Source organism: Passer domesticus, chromosome 21 (genome assembly GCF_036417665.1).
Source record: "Passer domesticus isolate bPasDom1 chromosome 21, bPasDom1.hap1, whole genome shotgun sequence".
Classification (NCBI taxonomy): Eukaryota; Metazoa; Chordata; class Aves; order Passeriformes; family Passeridae; genus Passer; species Passer domesticus.
In genome coordinates, this window is record NC_087494.1 from 5,486,528 (window position 1) to 5,506,845 (window position 20,318).

A 20,318-nucleotide genomic window follows, 5' to 3' on the forward strand; every position below is an offset into this window, starting at 1 on the left:
GGGGCTGAGCTGGTGAGAGGAGCTGGTCTGACTGGGGGACTGTGGGGTCACTGGAGCCACTGCTGCAAAGGGGCTGTGATCCCAGCACTGCCAGTCTGGGGTGGTGCCAGTGAGGCCCCCAGAGCAGGATCTGACAGGGGAGTTTCCTTAACAGTTTGCTGACCCAGGTGGGACCTCAGGCCACTGCCCTGGAAGCTTTATGGCCTGTGGACAATTTGAGGACATGTGGAAGGTTCTGCAATTGCATTACCCCATCAGTGACACACATCTGGTTTCGGTGACATGACACTGATTCTCCAATGCAAAACATACCACAAGCTGGGGGGACTCCTGGATGTGAAGAACGCGGGGACTATGGGCTCATGCTTAATCCTACACAGCCCCAAAATAGCATCCCTCTTCTAACACCAAGTCATCATCTCCACTCCCTGCAGCCCATGTTAAAATCCTGTCCCAGGGGATTTTGGAGCTGAATGGCACTCACAATGGTACCACTATTATGTATTGCTCTTTAGAACTTACAGCAAGAACTCGCAGGCATTAGAAGAAGAAAAGTAGACAGTGATTTCCATCCAAACTGATAAAAAATAGCTTTGGTGGTTTTTCAGGCCTTCCTGCCTAAGTGTTCAGTTCAGAACTAAAAAAGTTACTTGTAATAATGAAAATAAGATGTTTTACTTCTACTGTGCAGAGCAAATCAGGGAAGTAAAGGCTTACTCTGCAGACCAGCAAGGAGCCACTCTCCTCTCCCTCCTGTCACGTAGCCACTCACTGGTCGCAGCATTATCAGCTGTGAGAAACTCAGCATGGGATAACAGCCCTTCCTAGGAGATTCTGCATCCAACATGTTCCAGCTTTGTTCCTCCTGATGCTATTAAGTGATGATCATTCGATGCTTAGCACGCCTGGGTGTGCTCTAGTCATCACGAAGGCATTTCACTGGGGTCCTGCAGAAACAGGAACAGCATCAACAGGAGAAAGTGGTAACACCTTCCTGTAGGTCCTGGTGTTAAAACTCCCTTTGGCATCAGAAGGATTAAAAGTCTGATGTTCCATGCTGCATGTGAGCACCAAAACCCCTAAGAAAAGATTCCCTCCCTACTCCTTTAGCAATTGCTGCCTGTCACAGAGGAACAACTGGCCCAAACCACTGCTATGCTGGAGCCGCGTCTTTCCTAAACCACAGGTTCTATGAACTTTTGGCTTTCCTTCCCTGCTGCTTCAATTGCCTGATATGCAACAGGGATATCTAGATACCTTGGCAGTGGGATTGCAGTGTGCTTGCAGCTTGTTGGTTCTCACCCATTCTTAGAGCCTGGGTCACTGAGAGCCTGGATGTCATCCAGGCAAGCTGTCAGAGGCTGTGGCCTCTTTGTCTGCCCCCACTAATTTATTAGCACTTGTTTTTGGAAATGGACCCCTTGGATACCATGGTCCTGCCTGTCCGAGGTGTTCACATGTCTGGGGGAAGCTGAGAGCAGCTCAGAGCCACAGAGTCTGGAGGGTCTGAATCTGTCCCCACCCTGACATCGCTCCCACTTTGAGCATCACCCAAAGCTAGCAAAAATAAGTCCAAAGCCAGAGCTTTTCCCTTACCATTGTCTCAGTCTTGCTGCTGCTCCCTCTATGATACTGCAGATGCACTAATTCTTTAGCTGGATAAACACTCCTCCAGGGAAGTAGGGCAGACCTGTCGTGAGGAGCACAGCACAGAAAGAGAGAAATGTGTGATGAGCAGAGCCACTTCCCTGCACATCACAGAGAGGGGGAGGGTTCGGCGGTTTCCCTGCCGGGGTTTGTCCAACAACAACCAAAGGTGTCAGTCCAGTGATGGGACACAAGCGTGCATAGGTTGTATGGGGTCACGAGGAGGGGGACACCAGGGCAGCAGGGACACCCTTGGGCTCCCGAGGGGCTCCGTGCGGCTGGTGCAGCGTTCCCAGGACGAGCTGCTGCAGCTCTGCCCTCGGGAAGGTGAAGGATGTCCCACTTGGAGCCCGCAGAGCCGGGGCCAAGGGCGTCCCGCCGTCACTGCCCGAGGGGCCACAGCCTCTGGCTCTGGTCACTGCTCCGCTCAGGAAACTGCCTAGAGCCGTGCCAGGACAAAAAAGGGGAAACGTTTTCCTTGAGCAATTGTGTCCCCGCGAGGGCATGTATTTGCCGAAACAGCCTTTTCAGCCGGTGTTTAGCAGGAAGGTGGGGCCGGGAGCGCTGCGCGGGGCGGGGAGCAGCCCGAGGGGAGGCTCTGGGCGCCGGTCCTGCGGCGCTGCTGAAGGCCTCCCCGCCGTGTTGGCGGCTCCGGTGCTGCGCTGACCCCCGGGCCGGGCCGGTTCTCCCCCCCGCCCAGAGCTGACACCACACCCCAGCGACCGGGGGGGTCACTCTCAAACGGGGCGAAACCCCTCTCCCAGCGATCCCGCTCAAACCGGGAGGCTGCCCATCCCGTGAGGGTGCCCTTCCCGGGAGGGTGCCCATCCCCGTGAGGGTGCCCACCCCGTGAAGGTGCCCACCCCCGTGAGGGTGCCCACCCCCGTGAGGGTGCCCATCCCCGTGAAGGTGCCCACCCCCGTGAGGGTGCCCGTCCCCGTGAGGCTGCCCATCCCCGGAAGGCTGCCCACCCCGTGAGGGTGCTCACCCCCGTGAAGGTGCCCACCCCCGTGAGGGTGCCCGTCCCCGTGAGGGCGGCCCCCGCCCAGTGCACCCCCCTCCCCGAACAGACGCCCCGCTCCACGCCCCGCTCCGCGCCCCAGAGCCCCGCCCCCAGAGCCCCGCCCCGGCCCTCACACGAACCCCGCCCCGCCCGCCCTGGCACGCCCCCGGCCCCCGCCCCCCTCTATCAGGATCCCAGCTCGGGCGCCCAGGCACCGCCCCTCCCCAGCTGCCTCCCTTCGATTGGGCAGCGTTGGCCGCCAGTTAGCGGAGTTCCCGTCGTTTATTGGCTGTCGTTGCTGGGTCTGGCGCGTCGCCCGCCTCCTGCGGTCTCTGGCGGGCGCTGATTGGGCCGTGCGGCAGCGCCCCTCCCCGGCTGGGCCGCGGTCGGTGCCGGGCAGGCAGAGGGTCGGCGCCGCCATCGCCATGGGCACCCGCGACGACGAGTACGACTATCTGTTCAAAGGTACGCGCTCAGCGGGGCCACGGCCGCCGCACCGCGCCGGTCTCGGCCGGGACCAGCGGGCCGCGTGGGCCCGGGGCGTCCGCCGCGGCCTTGGTGCGCGGGACGGCCTTGTGGGCCCCCAGCCTGGTCTGGAGCAGGGCCAGCCCCGGGGGAGCGGCGGGAGAGCCGCGAGGGCCCGCCCGGCCCGCCCCGGCCCGGCCCGGTCCGCGCGGGCTGTGCGCCAGCAGCTGGGCGGCTGCGAGCCCCGGGGGCGAGCGGAGCCGCGGCGGGGAGCGGGCGGGCCGCGGGCCGGGGCTGTGCCCGGCCGTGCCTGTGGCTGTCCGGAGATCGTCGGTGTCGAGCCGGAGCTGCAAAACCGTAAGCTTCGGTGGAGGCTCCTTCGCAGGTCCGCGCTGAGCGCCGGCACTGGGAGCCTGGGACCGTGGCGGTGTTAACTGGTTGTGCTGAGGGGTGTTTGCCGCCCCTGCCCCTTCCCGGCATGTCGGGTTGTCCGGGGCTCTGGTGCGGGCTCGCTGCTGCTCCTCCTGCGCTGGCTCCGGGGCAGCCCGAGGATGTCATCCCGTGGGGGTTTCTGTCCCGTGGGATGTTTCTCCAGACCGGCTCCTGCCTGTCCAGGGGCTCAAGCTGACCAGTGTCCCGGAGCAGCCCGCGGCTCTGCCTGTGAGGCCCGAGGAGCAGTGCAGGTGGGCGTAGCACCTTCACCTTTGGCTTCCCAGCCTGTTTTGCACCAGACGTACTCTTGGTAGAGTGGCTGAAACCTGATTTCCATCCCAAGAGTTCACTAAGGGTGGACTACCATCACTTTGCTAACGGTGCCGATGGTGGTCTCTGAGGGCTCTGGGGGTCACTTGCTGCTGTGACAATTTCCCAGGCGGTCAGTGTCGTTGTACCTGGATGCTCACAAGGGCAGCAGTCATTCTGAACTTGTGGACCAAAGAAAAGAATAGTTACTCATCTGTGGGAAATATTTTATAAATGTATTTGCCTATTTGCTTTATTTGTTTTACAGTGGGTTGAATCTTGAAGACAATGGCAGAAAAAAGCCCTTATTTCTTCTCTGCCTATAAAGCAGATGACCAGCCTGTGAAAATATACTAAACTGTCTGAGTCTAAAGTAGCTTTCTTCTGAAGTCTGTTTCCCAGGTGGTTTAATAGCCAGGAACTTGAAAGCCTAAAAATTGTACTTATTTTTTCTTTCTCTGAATAGTCAATTAGCTAGGGAGAATGCATTCATCTTTTAAAAATACTTGCTTTGAAATGCGTTTTTAATGTTATTTGGTCAGGATCTGTGCTGTAGTGATGCTGGCACACTTTGTAGCACTTAATAAAAAACGGCTGAGAGACTTGTCCTTTTCTGTGCATCTTTTGGGAGGGGTCGTTGTGTGGATTTCTAAAAAAAAAAAAGTAGATAGAGAAGGGTTTCTTTGTGTGTTTGCTAATTTATCTTTTCCTTCTGAGGCTTTTTGGGACTAGACAAAATAACACAGAAAGAATAACATAATGGGACCAAATGGGATGAGGGCTCTGCTGTGGGACCAGCTCTCCTTCCTTTTCTTTTTGCCTCCTTCAATAGTAGAATTAAACATCAAGGACAGTTGCTGTAAGGATGTCCAAGACTTTGGCTGGTTTGTGGTTTAGCCCCTTCTTAGCTACACAGATGACTTTTGAACTCTGTTCTGTCAGTCTTGAGTAGTATCAGAGGTAGAAATAATGATGTAGGAGGATCTTAGTCTGGGAAGGCTTATTTTTCTTAAATTTAAGGCTTGACTGTTTCCCCTGCCACCAATTTTCAAAGGACAGCATGTGGCAGGCAATGACTAACTTAATGTTTGGGAGCAGTCTGGGATGTGATTATAGTCAGATCTGCTCTGCTGAACTAGTGCTTCTTTGTCCCCAATTTCCCTTTTTTTCCTGTGTGCATCCCAACAGAACTGCTTATTTTATTGATCACAACAAAATATTGTTACCAAGGTGCCTAAAGCAGCCTTTGGGGGAAGCAGCCAAAGTGTGTGTGCAGGGCTGTGTGGCATAGTGAGGCTGCGAAGAGCTTGTGGCTGTGCTCAGTGATGTAACTCAAGTGAAGCCAGCAGTTCTGGCCTCTATTTCCAGCTAGTTTGTAGCAGGGATGGTGAAAAAGCAGGGACTTTCCAGGATGAGTTTTGAATGCATTGATTTGGAATTGAATTCATGACCTTTGCAGAGCTGTTAAAAATGTTGGAAGCCTTGTACCTATTAAATGTGATCTGCACATTAATTTTGCTCTTGAGAAGATCAGCTATTATCAGTGTTTATTTTAAAAATTAAATCTGAGGTTGTGCAGATGTGTGCTGGCTCATGAAAAAGGCAGGAAAAATCAGCCATAGTTAAAAAGAGCTTTCTTTTACTTTTGTGGGAATTTATACTGCTCTGATCCGTGTAGCTAAGGCTGCGGTTATTAAAAACAAATGTGTATCCTATTAGTCACCAATATCTGGCAACCTTAGGTACTTCAGATTTATCACAAACTCTGGTTAGATGGTCTCTGCTTGGAGGGAGTCTTAATCTTCTTAATCACTCAAAAGTATATATTCTTTTTTTCCTCAGATTAATAAATGGGTGTATTTACAATTCTGTTATAAACTTGATCTATTTATTTTCCTTTTCTTACCAATGATGTCTAGCACTGGAGTTTCCTTCTGACTTTGGCTTGTTTTGTACAAGGATCTCAATATACAGGACAGGTGTTTGGGGTGGGATTGTGCTGTACTTCTGGATATTGTAGACACAGGAAGCAGAGTGAGGGTGGTGACTGAGCTGATGGATGGGTAATGTGGTGGTGATGCATAACCCACACAGTGTCAGGGGGTGCTGGAGGGGAGAGAAAATCAGGAAATACTGAAGGAGCAGGATTCAGGATATAAACAGAGCACTATTCAAGGCTTGTCTGTGTGCTTGGAACCTTCTGAAGGTGGCTGGTGCTGGTTATTGGTTCATGTCACTTCCAGGACCAAACCAGTGCATCTTTTCATCACCAGTGTGGCCCTTAGGGGCATTTCGAGAGTGAGTTCCTCGGTTCTGGTGAGATGTGGTTAGAGAGGATTCAGACTCTTAAGCTGTCATTTGGAACTTTCTTTTCTTTTCTTTTCTTTTCTTTTCTTTTCTTTTCTTTTCTTTTCTTTTCTTTTCTTTTCTTTTCTTTTCTTTTCTTTTCTTTTCTTTTCTTTTCTTTTCTTTTCTTTTCTTTTCTTTTCTTTTCTTTCTCTGTCATGACTTCTGAATTTGAACAGGCAATACTGTGTGGTGGCCTGTTACCAAATTTAGAAACTTTCCCAAGATCTAATGACTTAGTCCAGAATGTTGAAGGTACCGTCTTACTCAGCTCCTGTACAAAATAAGCTTGTGGCTTCTCTCTGCATGTGGGGCCCCCAGTCTTGGCATCTTTCTTTTGAAAGTGAAAATGCCCTTTTAGTGTTCAAGATTGAGTATTAATAAGAAGAACGTGGAAACTCTAGGGATGTTCTTTATTGAATTGGGATCTGGTTGTCTTCCTTTAGCTTCTGAAAAATGCTCTCCTAGAAGCTCTGCTGGAATGTGGGGCAGCACGGTGAGGGGAGGCTGTGAATAACCAGCCAAAGGAGCGCAGGACCCCTGGAATTTTCTTCCAGTGACAGATGGAGTTAATGACCTGAGAGCAATTTGCATGGTTTATGCCTCAAATTGATACTTTTAAAATGCCAGAGGCTGGGAGATGGCTAGAATGTGGAAAGGCTGTGCTTTCTCCAGCTGCAAAATCATGGGAAGATAGCTCCCTTCAGAAACAGTTGGAAGCCTCAAGGGTCTTCCAGTCTGGTCTAGCTTGTGTGGTGGATATTCTTACTTTTGGTTATGGTCAGGGCTTTGCTGTAGGATAGAGCCTACTCCAGCCAGCAGATCCCTGTGTAAGATGGGTGACCTCTGCCTGTTCTTGGAAGGTCCCATGGAATTAGTGATGAAAAATTGTTTGTCTGGAAAATAAAGCTGACAAAATCCTAGAGTTAGAACTTGGAATAAAATCTTTTTTTATCTGTCATACCCTAAAAAATGGTTTAGGCTGTTTGCCAGGGAAGGCAGAGCACTGTGAGGAGTTGGTTTAAGTTCTCCCGGGTGGGGAGTTGTGGTGCCTTGCCACGATGTGCTGGCTGCCCATTCCTGCCTGTGTTGTGCTTTGCCTGTTCAGCTGTGCTAGCACAATTGTCTGTCTGTGCTCTCAGGCAGATGAGCTGCACAGGGGCTCTCCAGCGTTTCAACAATGCCCCTGTGCAGCTCGGGAGCTGTCGCAGCAGAGCCAGGGTCCAACACCAGCCCGGGAATGTGCTCCAGGGCTGGGATGGCAGCGAGCTGGAGCGGGGTGCTGCCAGAACTCCATCCTCGAACAATGGCCTCAGCAGAGAAAAGCTGTAGCACCACTAAAAGACAAGTATGATCCTTGGCCCTGGGAAAACACTGGTGAGCTCATTCTGGAAGTGTGCAAGTTCTTCTGTAGTTGCTGGAGGGAAATTGGGAATGTTTTTTGCCCATGTCTGCTTTTCTGTAGGAAAAGCAGACCATATGAATGAGGAAGATCAGCAAATCTGCACTTAGAACTGGAGTAGGAAATATTCCCAAGGTTAAAGAAGCTCACAGAAGCTGGCTGCCTTTCTTCCTTTTGCTTCAGCCAGGACACTTGAATTCCAAAGGGTATGTGATAAGAGTGTTTGCAAGAGGAAGGGAGCATGGCTCAGCTGTTTCAGCTGTGTTTCTCTCAGTTGTTTCTTGCTCTCATCTATAAGCAAAAAAGTAGAGGGAACCTCCTGCCACGATATGTGCCTTTGTTTTCACAATTCCTTTCAGGAAAGCTGGGCTTTGTGTGCTGAAGATCTCTCTGCACTTAACAGAAAAAGATAATTTTTCTGTTATCATGGCAACACCATGTGTGGAGGCAGAGGTTTCTAGCTCATCTCTTACTTCTCATGCAGTCTACTACAACCTGTTTTGGTGGATGAAGTTCTGCTTTGCTTTGTATCTTTTTTGTAGTACCAAATGTCTCCTGTTTTGCTCTTTTTGTGGTGGACATATTTATTAATTAAATTATTGAAATAAAACACCCTATATGACTCCAACAAGGACTGCAAATAATTGTTTACTTACCATGTTTTTTGTTTTTTGATAAAAATAGATACACTTACTGTACAAAGGCTTTTGTTGGACAGGCAGGTGGCCTGTTGCCATGTTCTTGCCTGTAGTGTTTCTTAAAATGTGGGTTGTAGCCTTCCTTTGCCAAAGGTCGAATGTGTGAGCGGCCTGTCTTACCTCTGGCTGCTGCAGTGGTTGGGGCTTCCAAAGCACTGTTTGACTTTGACAGTCACTGTAGCAATTTCTCATTTTCACCTCTGAGGACCGGGCAGCTACTCACCACAAAACAGCTTGGGGCTCTTCTGGGGTTGGAGAAGCAAGCTGTTCATAGTAAGGACTGCGGTGTTGTCTGTGTTGTCTCTCCTGTGTTATCTGACTGCATTTCTGGTGGATGCTGCCTGCCAGGCCACACTGCAGCGTGGAGTCAGTGCTGGTACAAGAAACTAATTGTGAAAATAATGTTTCTCCTTTCAGTTGTGTTGATTGGAGACTCTGGAGTTGGGAAAAGTAATCTTCTGTCACGTTTCACACGCAATGAGTTCAATCTGGAAAGTAAGAGCACCATTGGGGTGGAATTTGCCACCAGGAGCATCCAGGTGGATGGGAAGACGATAAAAGCCCAGATCTGGGATACTGCAGGCCAGGAGCGATACCGCGCCATTACCTCAGCGTGAGTACTCTGTCTTTGCTCAACAGAACTCTAGCAGAGATGCTGCGGATAAATGTATGGGTAGAGAGTGAAACATGTTTGGCACACATGCCAAAGTCATTGTGACAGACTTCAGTGTGGATCCAAGTCGTAAGATAGCAAATACTTTTGTGTTCCCTTGATTAATATAATGAAAGTACTTTTTACATTCACATGTTACTGTTACAGAAACAAATGACAGCTTAAATCAAAGCTGTGGGAAATTCTATTTGGGTTTTGGGATTTGGTTTTTTTGTCTGTGCTGAATGTGCTGCATTCATTATGTGGAGTGAGCGTAATTTCAGATGGAAGCTGGGTACTGTTGGTGTCAAGTGTTGGTCTAGGTATGGTGGCTTACTGTAACACCCATGGCTTCTGGTCTCAATTGCCTCCTCAGTCTTGAGATTGAGGGTATTTTTAGGAGAACATGCCGCCACAAAGTCCCTTGAAATCTCAATGGCTTTGAATTAGTCACAGCCCTGAAAATTAGGTCCATGAGCTCAGACATTGAATAGCCAGGAAGTAGGAAGACAACAATGGTAGTGCTGGCTGTGCAACATTAGGCACAATCCCTGGAGGTGAGAAGCTTTTTCACTGTGGCACCTTGTTAATTCACAGAGTGGTTTGAGGTATACCTGTTTCTGTGCTGGCAAAAGTATCTTGCAGAGGACAAAAAGCAAATCCTTTGGTCAGGCCTGGTTCTCCAGAGCATTTTCTGATCAGTGAGTTGATTTCATGTTATGTTACAGATGTGTATCAGTTTTTAAAGGTAAAAACATGTTTCTGAGTCATGCACAGATTGAACCATTAAACTCAAGGTAAGGGGAAATTTGTCAAGATGAGAGAAAACCAGGAGACTGTGAAGCACAAAGGGAGCAGTCTGTAGGGAAGGGGATGCTGAAGCAGATGTAAGTGACAATTTCAAATTGCATCTTTTCTGGAACTCTTAGTGTGACTTTCAGAGTTTTTTTTGACCCTTTCTCTTGCTGTAAAAATTGCTAGTCTAGTCTGGGTCAACAACAACAGGTTTTACTGCTGGGAGCTGGTGCAGCTGCAGTCCTGTGATCCTGCCTCTCCTTTGTGTTGGCACTAACTGCTGCTTGACACATCACTCAGCCAGTTCAGCCTGCTCGGCCAGCAGAATGCCAAACATCAGGAAAAAGAGAATGATTTCTGCTGACTTGGTGCCCTGACTCAGTTCAACAGCATGTCAGACAGGTGCTCGCAGAACTGAGGAGAAATGGTAGGATTGTGTGGAGGAGAGATATGGATGTTACAGGATTGCTGATACAGATTGGCTTGTGCTGAGCTGAGCCCTTGGCTTGTGTTGAAATGGGCCCAAACCTGCGCTGAGGGGGCAAACCCTGTTCCTGGATTAGAGGTTGGTGGATAGTGACAATATAGCCCAGAGTCCTCTCTTTAATTTGTAGGAGGGACAGGAGATATTTGAAGTATCAGGAACAAATACTGACATTTTATTAAGGGCTATTTTCCTAGTAGAAAGTTATGTTGTAACTTCACAAAAACCTCCCAGCTGTACCGATTCTGCAATGGTGAGTTTTCCTATGCACAGTTGGAGCAGACAGGACATTTTCAGTCCTGGTTTCTGGAGGCTCTCTGGCATTCTGGTACACACACTGGATTTTTTTAGAAATGCTATTAGAAAAAAACCCTGCATTTGGAACTTAGTCTTCAAAACCACTCCAACAACCGTATCTGCATCAGCACAACTTTTTCCGAAGTGGAGAGCATTAGAGAAGCGCTAGAAGGCCTGCTTGTTGGTGTGGCTGGGACAGAGCTCTCGCTGAAGGGCTGTGCCTCATGGTTTCAGATATTATCGTGGTGCTGTTGGGGCTCTGCTCGTCTATGACATTGCCAAGCACCTCACCTACGAGAATGTGGAGCGCTGGCTGAAGGAGCTGCGAGACCACGCCGACAACAACATCGTGATCATGCTGGTGGGCAACAAGAGCGACCTGCGCCACCTGCGCGCCGTGCCCACCGACGAGGCCAGGGCCTTTGCAGGTTTGGACAGGCTTTGGGGCTGGGGGGGATGGTGCCTGCTCTGATCACACCGTTTTGTCCAGGGTTCAACTCTCACCACAAGTTTTAGCTTAAACCCTAAAAAAGATATCTAAGGTGTTTTGTTGTTTTTTGGTTGTTTTTTTTTTAATATGGAAATATCTTGACTTATTAACTAGCATGTGTGGCTGGTTTGGTTTTTTTTGAGAATTTTCTTTGCCATTTTTGGTTTGCAGTTTTCTATTGTTTTTTAAATCTAGTGGTAGTACATGTTTTTGAACGTGTATTAGGGGTTATATACATTTTGAACATGTATATAGGGCTCACTGTCCTTGAGCTGTCTGACAGCTGAAGAGTAAACATTTCTTCTGACAGGGTTAGAAACAGTAAGCAATATTTGGAAGAGAAAATATCACAAGATAAAATTCCATCCTTCCTTCCTAGAGACCTGCTTCTGCTGAGTAGATATCAATGTGGACAGCTACAAATGAATGCTGAACCTTCTCTTAGAAGGGATGGTTGCTGCTCTAGAGCACTGATGCATGTAGTAGTGTCATCTAGTCTCACTTAAATGCAGCGATCATGCAGGTTTGAGAATTATCATTTGAAGGGAGAAATCAAGTGGGTTATGTAAGATGCTGCCACTGCATTCCTTCTCTCTTCCTTACCTGGCAGAGCACTGGTCAGATATTCTTTTGTCCTGAAAGGCATGGGGACATTCAGCTTTTGTCTGGCTGTCAAGCTTGGAGGTGGAATGTGAATGTACAACTTCTAAAATACCTCTAGAAATATTACCAAGGTTTGCTTATACACACTTTCTGAAGTTTGCTTGTAAGCAAGTACCCTGAAGGTAATAAAGCCACTTCAAATTTTCAGATGAAGGGGAAGTGACATTTGTCTAAGAGAAGCAAAACAAGTTGGTGGATGCCCCAGATAGTCTATTACTTTGGTGACTTGGTTCACCTTCTTACTTTTTGACCCTGGACGTCCTCCTAAGACTGTTTTAAATTGCTAGTGATGGTCACTGTTGCCTTTTTAAGCTCCATTGCTGAAATTTGCCTGTTCCTGGGCAGGTGATACAGAACCATTCTAGATATGATATTTGAGTGTTAATCACTTTCTTTTTTAATAATAATTTTTAAAAATTGTATTGTAAGAGGAAAGAAGAAAATAGACCGTGTTTCAGGGGGTCATTGTTATTTGGAACTGGGGTCTGATTAGGAAAGTATAGGTCTGTTGATCTTCTTGGGGTTGCAGAGGAAAATTGTGTCTCTGTAGCAGCTGATGTGCTTTTGCTGGGGCTCTTGCTCAAGGTACCTCTGGGTGTCATCTGGAGCCAGAAGAGAATGGTGTTTTGTGTTGCTTGACTGAGCAAGGGCTGTAGGAGGGAAAATGTTCTTGCACTTTGGGCAAAAGAAGTGTTGCTGAACTCTAGCACCAAGGTGTTTCTTGTGCAACAAGGAAAAGAAAAAACTTACTGTGCCCTGGCTGATTTTGCCTAAAATAAAAGTTAAAAACCTCAAAGTAAAGGTGAAATAAAGTGTTATTAAAATTTTTAATGGAACCGCTTCTTATTTATTACAGAAAAAAATAACTTATCTTTTATTGAAACATCTGCTCTGGACTCTACAAATGTAGAAGAAGCCTTCAAGAACATCCTTACAGGTATGGTTTATTATGGATTCAGAGGAGCAGCTGAGGTGGTGGATCTTCTTCATGGGCACGTTTTGTAGTTTTCTGGAGTGTTTTGGAAATGAGTGGTGGGAACAATGGTTAGTTTGCAAGCTTTCTAATCTCACCTTTATGTTGTGTCTCCCACCCCATACATCCCTTTCTGTCCCAGGTGAAGGTTTCTGTCTCCTGGAGGTTTCTATCTCCTGATGTTCCATAAGTTCAAGCCATTGCAATAGCACTGTTGTAAAGGAACTAGTAACTGTACTTCCCTGCCTGCACAAAATCTCAGCAGTGAAGCCCCAGCCATGCTGAAAGTTAAATGTTGCAGTATCTTCTTTTGCACCAAAGCAGGCTGGTACCATTTTCAGACTACTGAACTCTTGTTCTCAGCTGATAGCAAGGGTGGTGACTGCACTGCCCCAATAGCATCTTCTGCAGAGAAGGATCAGGGGATTCTGGTGGATATCAAATTGACAGTGAGCCATGGGCAGGGACACCTCCCACTGTCCCAGGCTGCTCCAAGCCCTGTGCAGCCTGGCCTTGGACACTTCCAGGGATCCAGAGACAGCCACAGCTGCTCTGGGCAACCTGTGCCAGGGCCTCACCACCCTTACAGCCAAGAATTTCTTCCCACTATCCCATCTAGCCTTGCCCTCTGGCAGTGGGAAGCCATTCCCCCTTGTTCTGTCGTTCTGGGCCATTGTCCAAAGGCTCTCTCCAGCTCTCCTGGGGGACTGTGGATGTTGGTAGTCTGCATTAAGGGCTCCCCAGAGCCTTTTCTTCTCTAGACTGAACAACCCCAACTCTGACTCCAAGATGCCCAAGAAGAGGCAGACAGGAAATAAAGGATAGCCAAGCTGCCTCTGTAGGTGAAAGCCTGACAGATGAGGAACGGCTTGTATGTGGTGCCCAGCAGATCTGTGTTATTAGAGAGCCACTAGTGAAGCTGCCTCATCTGGAGTGTGAGGCAGAGCTGACTGCCCAGAGCTGGAGCTTGGCTGGTCTTGCACTGTGTAGCAGATTCATGGCTGATCTGGGACACTTGGCTGGATTTGGGGCAACTTCCCCGGCACTTTGAGACAGTATTTTTTATTTTAGTGCTCTGAGTGTAGTTCAACAGTCACCATCCATCCTGTCTTCCCTTGCAGTGTTGTCCTGAGACTGACCCTGGTTAGAGATGCTGGCCTGAGGCCACTCTAGGAGAGCCACAGTGCTGTAACAACTCAACCTGAGGTCAGGCCCAGGCAAACTGAACTCAAACCCCTCTCTCTCACAGCACCCTGGGCTCCCAAAAGTGTTGCGATTGTCTGGTCAGGATAATAAGACTGAGAAGTCCTGAAAAGGCTATTCCTAAAGTGCATTTACACCTGGGGGAGAATCATCCTTCTAAGAGAGGAGAAGGAGCCTAGGAAAATGTGCTGTGTAGAGTAGTGAGTTGGGAACCACCACCGGGGACTTGGTGGAGGGAAGAGAGTGGGAACAGCAGGACAGGAGTTTCCTTACTGGCCACTTGTTTGAGGAATCACTAACAACTGGAAGAAAAAAAAAAACCCACAAAACACCCCAAAGAGATGCTACCTCAAAGCAAAGCAGGCTTGGCAACCACTCTAAACAGCTGAAATTCAAATACAGTACTGAGCAGAAAAGAAAAAGGTATGGCAGCCTCTGAGCAACCCTCCTCCTCCCTTTCAGCAAAGATCTGTAGGTAGCCAGTGGGAACAAGGTTTTCCTTGAGTTAAAGGTTTCCATTTTAAACAACATAAATATGTGCAGATTCTTAAAAATAAAAACCAAAAACCAAAAAAAAACACCAAAAAACCCCCAAAAAACACCAAAGAAACCAACCAAAAATCCCCATAAACAAGCCCTGCACAGTCCTTTGTGATTTTTAATCCTTACTAAAGGCTTTGGGTGTTGCTGTTTTGGGGTTGTGGCTGTATGAATGTGACCATAATATTTACCACAGACTTCCAGGGAAGTACTTGCCCTTTTCCTGTTTCACAATGGAGGGAAGTTGGAACAAGGGCTTATAGTCAGCAAAATAAGTTACCTTAAAAACCTTTCCACTTACAAGACTTGTGCTAAGTATGCAGTTGAAACAGTTTGTTTGTGAAAGCTTTTAAGTTGGCAGTCTCTCTTCAGTGGTTACAGCTTTGTGGATCTGTGTGCTTTCAGGCATTAAGTTAGTTTGAGTCAGATAAATTCATTTGGAGAAGTCTGGGGCTTTATGGACCCATGCAGCTTTTACTGTCATGGGTAGGAAAACGGATGTGTTGCAGAGAGCAGCACTGCTGTTACTTGGTGGTAGCAGGTTGCCAGGAGTGGAGGTGGGCATTGTGTAACTTGCTGCTGTGAAGGTTTCCCGGCATCCTGGTGATTGGTGTTTCTAAAGTATGCTGCCCACTTTTTTTTAATCACAAAGGTGATGATTCCCTGTTTGAGAAATGAACATTCCTGCTCCTTTCCCATTTAAAAACTCTTTTAATATTCCCCATTTTCATGGAGTCATTGAAAAAGAAGGGAATAGGGAGTGCTGTTGCAGAAGGCAGTGAGGACTCTTGTCTTAATAACTTTTCCAGACAGAGTTGGTGTATTCATCCCAGAACTGGAATGCCAGCCAGATGTTACACGCCACATCTGATTAGCCTAGATTCCCTTTCAGAGCCCTCAAGTTCAGTCTTCTCCTTGGGTTCTGGCATGTTCTTGGGCAGTTTGCTGGGCGCCGTGCCCCCGGCTCTGACCGTGTGCTCTCCTTGCAGAAATCTACCGCATCGTGTCGCAGAAGCAAATCGCCGACCGGTCTGCGCACGATGAGTCTCCTGGCAACAACGTCGTTGATATCAGCGTCCCGCCAACCACCGACGGACAGAAATCCAACAAACTCCAGTGCTGTCAGAACCTGTGACCTTCTCTACATGACTCTTGTGCCCTCCACTTTGTCTGTGCTTCATTTAGAAACTTGTGTGCACTTCTTATCTCCTGTGATTCAGTGACTCCCTCCTCCCTCCTTTATTCCATTCCCAGATCTCCCCTCTCATATTAGAGCTTTAATTGTAGGGCTAACATCCCCCTGCCTCTGAAACCCCTTCCATGTGGTGACTTCTGGGCTTGAAATGTAGTCACTGATCTGATAGACATGTTTGTGTTGGAACATCTGCTGCTGGATATTATCCCATGAAACACTCTTATCAAATAGGCTTGTTTTGGTTTTGCTAGGGTTTTTTTCAGTTTGGTTTTGTTGTTGTTGTTGTTGTTTTCTGGGAGAGGAACAATGGGACTTGACTCTACTAGTTGAAGAAATCACTATATTTAGGTGACAAGGTTTTTTCCTCCCATAGTCAGATATCTTTTTCTTGTGTTTCTGTAAACATGGGGGAGAAATTAAACTAGCTGTCCTGCCAAATGCTCTGTTTTGTGTCCTGATGAAGTCTCACAGTGAGGATTTTAGTGGCTGCACACACATAAGAAAGCTGTTGAAAATAACATTACTTACTCTGTAATTACCCCTAATACAGTTAGTCTGGCTGTGTAGTTTACTGTTTCCTGCTTGGGAAATCTTTCTCTATTCTTGTTTTATTTGGGAACAATGAAATGTGTCTGCATTGCTTTCTCTGCCACCATGAATGCCTGTGCAGGCTTTATGAAGTGGCGTAATATTTATTCATGGCTTATGTTAATCAGTTAACATTATTGTACAGTAAGTGCCAGCATATTGATTACAGAAACCTTTTGCAGCCTGTACCAGTAGGCTTCTTTTTGTACTGTAGGTCAGTGTCTGAAAGCAGGATCTGCACTAGTTCCAGGGGTTTTTTTTGCATGCTGCTTTTTCTGTAGATCTCTCCTGCCCCTGTCTGAGTGAGTGAGGCAATATTTTCATGTTGCATATATACCTGCACTTGTAAGGGTTTTGGTTGTTGTAGAGAAACACAATACTTTATACATTTTGTAAAACTTCTGCAGATCCATAGTATCTGGAACTTTCTCTTCATGATCTTTCACTATTGACCTCTACTAAAATGCATAATATTAGGATTTCACATAATAACTACTAATCTGTTGTTTTCTTCTTACCATTTTACTGAACTGCAGACTGTAATTCTTAAATGATTGTACTTCACTGATGTAACAGATTTGTCATCAGCAGGGCTAACTACTCTAATTCTTCGTTGTGCTGAATGGGAAGAATGTTACCACAACTTTGTGTAGTCAGTCTCTTGCTTGCTTGTGCAAATCTCTGATGACTTTTCATTACTCACTAGCTCTTGCACACTTGTATCTCCTCCGGTATCCGCTGAATGTTCTGATGGCAAATACTGGGTGAAATGATCTAAAGGAGGAGCTGGAAACCACCTGCTGCTCCCTGAAGGCTTGTGGCGCCATTTGCAGTGAGTTTTTGCTCTGTATTCTGAGCCTGTACCTCACTGGATGAATTCCAGCTGCATATTAGTGAGTTGATTTTTCTTTACTGATACAAAGCAAATATGAAACTGTGAATTGTGCTTGAAGAGGAAATCTGACATTCCAGTCTCAACTGTTCTGTCTGGTTACGTAATAAAATTAAGGGCAGTTAACTCTGATGGCTTTTCTTTTATAAGATTTCCAGACCAATGCCTTTAATTTTGTACTGTATGCACGGAGAGGGCTCCAGCTCACAGCACAGGATGCGTGTGGTGCCTGGCACTTTCACTCTTCAGCTTTGCTTAGAGGTTACATTCAAGGTTAAGGGGTGCATGCTTGCAGCCTGATCCCATTTAATGAGGGTATGAATTCCTCAGTAGGCATCACAGGGCTCTGTCCTAAGAGTGTTCCAGTTTAGGAAGCACTTTCAATACTTGGTGTTTGCTTCACTAGCATTCTGTTGAGAGAAGGTGGGAACTGGGATATCTTCTTTTTGGTGGTCCAAGACCAGAACATAAAGTGCTGTCAGTGTTCAGACAGCTGGCAATGAGAGAATGGAAAATTGTGAAATATTGAAAATATTTCATTCGAGAACAAGTGGACACTAGTGGAGCTGGGCTCCTTAATTTTTGAACAAACTTTATAAAAAGAAATCAGCTGGATAGCATGAGGAGGAATTGTACTGTTAAGAAGACTTACTAGTTCAGGGTGATGCATTAACATGCTTATTCTGCAAGTCCTGCTCTTAACATGGAGTTTCTAGAATCAGTCTGGCCTGGTGTAAGAAGCCAAGAAACAGTTTAGTCACTTGCTTGGTTCTTCAAAGATTTTCTTTAGTCTTTTACTTCGTGGAAGGCTTTAAACTTTGCTGCAGAATCCCAATGAAAGGTCAGAGTCTAGGGCTTAAGTGCAGTTAAGTTTCTGGGTATTGAAGAGCTCTTGAACAACTCCATTGTCCAAAGCCCCCTCAGCACTGTGGACCTTGGACCATTCTGTTGTGTTGAGGGACAGGGAAGAGCCTCCTGCCCTTTGCTGGGGCACGCAGGGGGAGGTGGTGTGTGCACATGTGCATCCATGTAGCTCCTGAGGGCACTGGGAATGGGATGGGGTGTTCATCTGCTGTGGCCCCTCAGTATGACACAAGGCTGTTCTCCAGGCTGCTGTGCTGCTCTCCAGGCAGAGCCACAGCCCTTCTGTGGGTCTGAGGTGCTCCTGCCCAGACTAAGCACAGGGCTCTTTGTGACAATAGAAAAAGGACAGTGGATCAGTTCTGCCAGGTTGGGCCATCTTCCTGTGCACAGACTGGAAAAAGGCTTGTGATCTGGGGTTCCTGGTGTCCTGATGAAACATTGTGTGCTCCTTAGAAACTGCATCCACAACCCAGCCCACTGCTGTGCTGGGATTACTGAGGGGAAGACTTGGAGGAATCCCGAGGAAGCTGGAAATGCTGAAGAGCTGTCTGACATTCAGAGAAGCTCTCCAGTAGCCCAGACTCCTTAAGCATGCTTTCCTGATGTGGAAATGACAGACTACATGTAACCTCAGCTTGACTGCTTCATCCCACAGCTTTGCTGGCTGTGTGTCTCTCAGTATTACTGTCAGGAAAAAAAAAAGGTTACAGCTCTCTTCCATCTGCCCCAAGGGATTTGAGGGCTAAGTTTGGCTTTTGTAAAATTCCTGATAGCAGGAAAGCTGTCTCTGAAAAGAAGGAATGTGTGCTTTGCTTGCTTTACTTGGATGTTGAGGCTGACTTTCCTTTAACTCTTGAAAACACTACAAAGCCCTGAGTACTGCCACCTGTGTCATAACACAACCATCAGAGGCTCCTGCTGATGTCTAGAACAGCTCCTTTAATGCACAATTAGGCAGCAGTCTGTTGTGCTGCCTCTCCTCTTTCTGATGGGGAGGGTGAAGGCCAAAATGCATACATAAAAGGGACTTGGTCCTGAGCACACAAACCACGAATTGGTAAAATGAATTCCTTGGGGAGATCAGATCAATCCAGCCTCTTTTCCTGCAGAGTCAGTGCTTACAGACAGGGCAGTTAGTCTGGGATCTTCACTGGAGCCTGCACACAACAAGGAGGTCTGGTTCCTAGGAAAGTTTTAAAGCTCCATACTTGTATAAATGTAAAAATCCAGTTGATGGGTGACTGCTTGCTACTTTGTTAAAAAGATTTTCAGTGTGTGCTGTGGGAGCCATCTGTGGGGCCAGAGGTGCCCTGATTTGGGTGCTGTTCTGTGACTCCCTGGTGACCTCTTGTGTGAACACAGAGCTCTTGGCTGGGCATGGTATGGGTTGGGCTGAGCCTTTATTTGAATGTTACTTAACAAAAACTTGGAAAATTGTACAGGAGGTATTTTTGCTCCTGGTGCTTTCATCCCTGTGTGCTGTACTGCTTCAGAAGGTGGGGGTGGCATCTGTTTCTGGTTAAGTCTTACCAAGGCTCGATGATCATTTCCCTTCCAAGCAGAAGGAAGAACTTGCTTGGAGGTTCTGGACTCCGTAGAAGAAAAGAAGATCCCAGTGAAGTGGCTCAGTCACCTAGGGAAGATTTTTTTTTTCTCCATAAAAAACTAGAACAGCTAAGGAAAATCAGACAATTGGAGGTTAAGACTAACTGTCCTTCAAGTAAAGCACAGTAAGTGGGAGCTGAAGGGCTCTTGCCTTGCAGACTCTTAAATGAAGTTGTTGATTTATGGAATGTTTCCATGGAATGAGTATCTCCAGGGCTGCACTGTTTCAATAATTAACAGCAATTCCTATTTTACACTGGTCAGATAATGCATGGTAGTGTTGACTATCAGGCTTTGTAGGCTATAAGTAGTAGTGGGCCTTTATGCAACCCAGAAGAGAGGTTCCTTTCTATTACTTTTACTCCTGGTTCCTGTGTTAAGTGCAATTCACTTTGTAAATAAACACATCACTCGATTTTTGTGCATGGTTAAGATGTATTGTGGATATAAAGATTGCCAAATCATACTGTCTGTGTGAAGTTCTGTTCCAGACACGACTGCAGAATAAGGTGGGGGGGCTCCCGAGCCAGAGCACGGGGCGGGGCAGGGATGCGTGCCCGGGCCAGGGCCGGACGGGCTGCCCGCTGCCGCCGGGGCTCTGGCACTGCCGCAGGCGCCGCGCTGGGCGGGGTCCCTCAGTCCCGGTGTCCCTGTGTCCGGCTGTCCCTCAGTCCCGGTGTCCCTCTGTCCGGGTGTCCCTCTGTCCGGCTGTCCCTCTGTCCCGCTGTCCCTCTGCCCCACTGTCCCTCAGTCCCGCTGTCCCTCTGTCCCGCTG

At 47.6% G+C, this 20,318-nt stretch overlaps 1 protein-coding gene and 1 long non-coding RNA gene across 3 annotated transcripts; one reads left to right on the top strand and one right to left on the bottom strand.

The window, feature by feature from the left end:
* Nucleotides 1-555: 555 nt before the first annotated feature.
* Nucleotides 556-2,654, bottom strand: LOC135284800 (uncharacterized). 2 transcript variants are annotated; one of them, XR_010349942.1, is made up of 3 exons: nt 2,636-2,654; nt 1,597-1,690; nt 556-947 (listed from the first exon to the last, which is right to left on the bottom strand). It is a non-coding gene; the product is annotated as an uncharacterized LOC135284800 (long non-coding RNA). The 2 variants fall into 2 exon arrangements; XR_010349941.1 differs by lacking the exon at nt 2,636-2,654 and adding an exon at nt 2,565-2,583.
* A 303-nt stretch (nt 2,655-2,957) lies between these two features.
* On the top strand, nt 2,958-20,009 carry RAB11B (RAB11B, member RAS oncogene family). The gene is made up of 5 exons (XM_064396523.1): nt 2,958-3,115; nt 8,720-8,915; nt 10,765-10,958; nt 12,540-12,620; nt 15,389-20,009. The coding sequence occupies exons 1-5, from the start codon at nt 3,076-3,078 to the stop codon at nt 15,532-15,534; spliced, it is 657 nt and encodes a 218-aa protein (XP_064252593.1). The 5' UTR covers nt 2,958-3,075; the 3' UTR covers nt 15,535-20,009.
* Nucleotides 20,010-20,318: the final 309 nt, after the last annotated feature.